The 6,044-nt window shown below is 34.1% G+C and overlaps 1 protein-coding gene across 2 annotated transcripts; it reads left to right on the forward strand.

Moving 5' to 3' along the window:
* The first annotated feature begins 55 nt into the window (after window positions 1-55).
* Window positions 56-5,794, forward strand: LOC116431093 (GTP-binding protein 2). 2 transcript variants are annotated; one of them, XM_031986042.2, is made up of 7 exons: window positions 56-537; window positions 2,522-2,800; window positions 2,885-3,181; window positions 3,309-3,569; window positions 3,656-4,046; window positions 4,139-4,424; window positions 4,500-5,792. In XM_031986042.2, exons 2-7 carry the CDS (start codon window positions 2,524-2,526, stop codon window positions 4,782-4,784), a joined length of 1,797 nt encoding a protein of 598 aa, XP_031841902.1. In that variant the 5' UTR covers window positions 56-537; window positions 2,522-2,523; the 3' UTR covers window positions 4,785-5,792. The 2 variants fall into 2 exon arrangements, with proteins under 2 accessions (XP_031841902.1, XP_031841901.1); XM_031986041.2 differs by lacking the exon at window positions 56-537 and adding an exon at window positions 1,770-2,199 and having other exon boundaries at window positions 4,500-5,794.
* Window positions 5,795-6,044: the final 250 nt, after the last annotated feature.

Below are 6,044 nucleotides of genomic sequence, written 5' to 3' on the forward strand. Positions count from 1 at the left end.
AAAATTTTATATCAGATACCATGTTTTAGTAGTTATCAGTGACACGGATTTACAATACGTATTGTAAGAGTGCAGTAAAGAAGTGTCGTCATCAAGAACATGTCAGAATACACAAAATGTTATACTCCCGTAATCCTATATTAAAATCTCGGTTTTCTGGAATTGTAATCGAGGAAAGTTTTTGAGAAACATATTCATTTATCAGTATATATTGGAGTATAGTATGAAGTATCAGCAGCGAGGACAATAGAGATCGACGGCCATCTAACGATGAAGTGAAGAACTATTGTCACAGGTTTCTAGCGTCATCTAAGAATTGCATCAACTTGGAACAAGTCTGTTTCGTGCTCGAGCAGGATGATACAGCGGGGCTGGTAACGGGCTGATCTCGACCGATTTGCGCACGGTCGAGTGTTAAAAAACGGGAGGGAAAGTGAAAGGTGCGTGTGTTATTCAATATCGCCGGACGTGTTGAACGAAATTTCATTTTCGGCGGTGCTCAGCGGCGGCAGGAAAAGCTGCAGCTTGTAAGATGCAGTAAGTCTTACACCGTTTCTGATTAAATCATCGAATGTAAATACGCGACATGTCCAAGTGTTCTTACTGTCACGTAGCTGTCACTTTTCATTTATTAACACTCGTAAACTGGCTAACGGGATTCTTTTGGAACCCAGTCGCTATCGATTTTGCAAACGTAATCGCTTTTTGCCGCAGCCCCATATGCATTCAGATATCCGTCAGCATTCTGCGGTTACTTTGTTTGCATACACTTTTGTTTTCATCGTATTCATCGTTGGTTGCAATGCATCTGTAATGATGGGACTAATATTATATACGTGATATACACAAACACTGAAATATATAAGTGTTCGATGGGAAGCATCGAAATCTTAAATAATTGAGGGAAATTTTCATTACCGACGCTTTTTGGAACAATACCAATCGATACAAGCGAATAGCTGTATCATAAACAATAGAATTTTTTTAAATATTTCATGAATGTAGAAATAAATGTATTAATTTTGAAACATCTATGCCATAATTTTAGTCAATAATATCAAAAACTTGTAAACATTCTATGTTATAATAGCTTAATCTTGAGTCATTTATTAATCATCAACGTTAGGTCAACTATTAATAAATTTCAACTTGTCAACTATTAATAAATAGAAAATATCATAATGTATTTATTATACTATATAGCTATACAATATTTTATTTTTCAATTATATTTTTCAAATTATTTGTCTCGTTTTGTTTCTATATTTCAAGTTTTCCTTATAAAAACATTCTTTTAAGATAACCATTATATCTTTTTCCTATTATTTCTTTTTTTGCAATGTTGATAGTATTTCTGATAATTAATACCATGTCATTAATGGGGAAGGAAATAAATGGAAAGTATTGAATCACTTTTGTATATCTGATTTATTCTAATGACACAAAGTCATTGGAGTTATAATATTATTAAAGATGGAAGTTCAATGTGTAATTAATATATCTGCAAAGAAACATCTAACTGTAACAACAAATATGTGTTACTGTATACATAAACAACTCAGTAGTGACCTTATCCAAAGACAGACAATAAGAAATGGAAAATAAATTAAAAAAAAAAATAAATATTTTTATTCGAAATATAAATGTTCTATTTCGAAAATGTTGATGAAATTAATATATTCAAGATACAAAGAGGAGGGAAGAAATGAAATTTGTAGACTGACGATAATATCTATGCGGTATCAATCCCAGTACTGTATCTATATGTATACAGCTGTTGAAGCGTAATACGATATGTTGGTTTGGCGCGCTCAAACATTTTCCACGTATCTCGTTCTTTTGAACGCGATTCAAGTTCAATCAAACCTTGAATACTGTACAAAGAATACTGATCTAAACGTGAGATAACGAGAGCTGTTTACGGACGAATTAAAGTAATGTCGCGGTTCATATAGTCGCAGGTATACGCCGAGACCGAAACACATGGCCTTATCTAATGCATTGTTTGCGTAAGCGATTTAATTTTACTTCGCGAAGAAAGCGAGTACGATGTAGAAAATGAAGTATAAAATTCCGATATAATTTTATTACCGAAATCGTTACGATAATAATGCGTCTGATGCAACAGTCATATGCCCATACAATAAAAGATAATAAATCGAAAAACAATGTTTTGTTCAGAGCCAAATGTTTTTCATGGTAAGAACAATCTCTCTGATAAGCAATTATATTATTTGCAAAATTCGGTTTACTATAATCATCATTCGCATATACCTTGGACGTATTAGGTTGTTGAGCTATGCTTCTACTTTTTGTCATCCAAGAATGATGTAACTTGATGTCATCACTTATAACATACAAATTTATAAGGATGTAGATATAATGTAGGATTTTTATTAATAATGTGGAAGGATGTTATGAGGTTTTTTTATAATTTCAATAGTTACCTTTAAAGTAATTTGTTCTTATTGTATGACATAGAAATAGATATTTTGTATAAATTATTATGTTATACCTACAGATATGGAGTCGTTCTTGGAATTGTTTGACCCAGATAGTCACACGAATGTGAGAAAAGATACATGGAATGACTCTGAAAATGAAGGAAATGGAATGTCGGATTGTGAGAATTCAAGCACTGACGACGACCAAGAAGAAAGACTACCACCAGAGCCAGAACAAGGCAATGTTGAGTACAAATTAAAGTTAATCAATCCATCTAGTCAACGGTTCGAACATTTAGTAACACAGATGAAATGGAGACTTAGAGAGGGTCATGGGGAAGCTATTTACCAAATCGGTACAAATCAATTTATCTTTGTAAACTTAAAATATGAATTGCCTGTGTATTATATTAATTTTTCTTTTTTTCCTTTATGATTAGGTGTGGAAGATAATGGAAGACTAACAGGTTTAACAAGAGAGGACATGAAAGCATCCTTGAAAACATTAAATGATATGGCAGCTAGACTAGGTGCAACAACAACTATATTGCGTGAAAGGCTTGCCAATTCTAAAAATAAAGATATATCCACACACAGTAACAATAAAGAAGAAAAGCGAGTAGCAGAGATTTTGGTGAAAAAATTAAGGAAAGGAGACAGGGAGGATCAGGATAGTATTGTCGATCTGAGACTTGCTGTGACTGGTGCACAGGATGCTGGGAAGTCAACTCTCTTAGGTGAGAGGATTAGCAGAGGACGTTTAAGGTAGAGAAATATAGAGTTTACTCTGCTATGCTTATCGCTCATTTCATTGATAATGCTACAACCAAGGTATAATTGCTAATATATTCATAATGTACACAGGTGTTTTAACACAAGGTGAACTAGATAATGGTAGGGGAAGAGCAAGGTTAAACATGTTGCGACACCTTCATGAAATAAAAACTGGTCGCACTTCATCGATTTCACATGAAATCATAGGGTTCGATAACGAAGGACATGTACTGAATTACGCGGAAATGGCAACCGCTGAAGAAATATGCGAACACGCTTCAAAAGTCGTAACTTTTATAGATCTTGCTGGACATCGTAAATATTTAAGAACAACGGTTCTAGGTCTTACCGGTATGGTATTTTGATATTAGGTATTATTCCGATGGTAGTAATGAGTCTTATAATGGACTAAATTAACATTTCACTTTATTATCCAGGATACTCACCTCATCACGTCATGCTAGTCGTAGCGCCACCTATGAACGAAGCATCGCAGGAACACATGGCTTTGTGTCTTACTTTGGGACTTCCATTCTTCATAGTTTTAAACAAAATAGACCTCGGTTTTTGTAGTACCGCAGAAACTACAAGTCAGTTGGAGAATGCAATTAGCGCACAAGGTTATTCTAAACAATTAGTAATGTACAACGATAGTCACGTACCATGGGATTATGAGTCGGATGTAATACCAGTGTTCAATGTAAGTTGCGTCACTGGCGAAGGTTTAGAGGATTTGACGAATTTTATTAAGAATTTATCACCTTATGATGTCAACTCGACAGATTCAGAATCTGAATCCTGTTTATTTCAAATCGATGAAACGTTCAGGTTCGTCTACAGATTATCATTCGCAACCTTTACATGGAGGTTTACGTTATATGTTCTGCACTGGAAGTATCTGTTTATTTTTTTCATTATAGGGTAGCAGGTTTAAACGAACCTGTTTTAGGAGGATTGCTCGTAAAAGGAGCGATCGCTCCTGGCACTCGACTGCTGGTAGGACCCCTGCCAGATGGGGAATTCAGTCCTGTCAAGGTCGTTAGTCTGCATCGTAATAAAGCTCCTTGTTGCCTAGTAAGAGCATCTCAGAGTGCCAGTTTAACATTGGCACCGCCAAATAATCGCAGCCCGCCATTACCTCATCTGCGACCGGGAATGGTTTTGGTATCATTGTGGGATCAACCACACGCGACATTATTTTTCCAAGTATGCACAAATGCGTATGTAGCGTGCAAGTAATTCTTCCCGTTCGTGCCTAATTTTAGGTTTCTTTATTTTTAGGCGACTGTGTTAATAGTGTACCACGCGACAGCAATATTCTCTGGTTTCCAAACGACAGTTCATGTAGGAAACGTAAGGCAAACGTGCATCATTAAGGGAATAATGGATGCGAATGATAGAGGTTTGCAGACAAACGACACAGCCTCTGTGCTGTTTAGGTTCGTTAATCACCCAGAATATCTGCATGTCGGTATGCGACTTTTGTTGAGGGAGGGTCGCACCAAGGGCATTGGCAAAATCACGCAGATCTTTCCGTTGATAGGCCAACAAAACAGTATTCAATAAGTCGAACGAAATTTTGCGTGTAAAAAGTATTAAATGTTTTAAGTTGTTTCTGAAACATGAAGCATTCGGTTATTCTAACGTGACATGTCATTAACGTACATACCTAGCGTAAGCATCGTAAAATCATTTACGACTTCTTTGGAACAATCTTTGTACGCGAAGACTTTGCCGTGGTATTTTAAACAAAATATGAAATAGATTTCTTCGATGGGTGTAGAACATGTACATATCATACGTAGTTGTTCGATTTGATTTCGTGTACGGTTCCGTTTCTTTTTCTTGACACAACTGTCAGGAGGATTTAAGAATTTTAAAATACAATGTATTTGGGATTGTTCAAGATAGTAGCACCGTGAAAGATGTTAGACAGTATGTTCGTTTTATTACGGATCTACTGTATAAGATAAACTGCGAAAAAATGTTAAAAAAAGTTTTTGCTTTAAGTATGAAAAAAAGAGACTTGAAAAGAATGTTTATGATTATTACAGATTCGTGTTACGAAATAAATATTGTCTCGATAATGTGATGTTTTGCGTGTAACGCTCTAAACGACAAATTTTGCGTGAGAATTATAAGAAAGTGAAATCCTTAAACAAAAATTAAATATTATACGTTATAAACGAAAGTTTAGAGGTATTAAAATTTGAAATACACAGAATAAATATTTTCATAATCGATTACTGACACGTCGAGTATTACATAGAACAATTTTCAGTTTAGAAATTACCAAAGTTTAAACGATTCTGTGTATTGTCAAACAAAAAAAGTGTTGTTTCTGATAGACGAAGTTACTTAAACACAAGACGGTTGTACTTAAAATTAATTGCGTGAAATTTTTTATATAATTCGACGTTTCATATTCTATAAAAAAATATGTCGAAAGTTTCTGTTATAAATTGTTATACAGCCGTCCAAACGAAGATCTTCAATTTATTTCTGTTGCATTGGATTATAGTCTTTGTATTATAAACTGTAATATATCTTCAATAAAAAAAATTTACATATCCAAACCGAAGTGGATTTGTTATTACATTCTGAATGTTAAAATAAAATTTAATATTTCAGAGTTTTAAAGTTCAATGTAAAGACCATTATGCAATTATAATTACATTTATTATAATCAATTATAAATAATAGTAGATGAACGATACAATTTAATAAATATACAGTCTCGATAATGAATATTATCCTAATAGTTGATATTGTTGTAATGGAAATGAATATAATCTACGCGTTTTAAGCATCAGTACAGTGATTAAT

The sequence above is a fragment of the Nomia melanderi genome, chromosome 1 (genome assembly GCF_051020985.1).
Source record: "Nomia melanderi isolate GNS246 chromosome 1, iyNomMela1, whole genome shotgun sequence".
Taxonomy (NCBI): Eukaryota; Metazoa; Arthropoda; class Insecta; order Hymenoptera; family Halictidae; genus Nomia; species Nomia melanderi.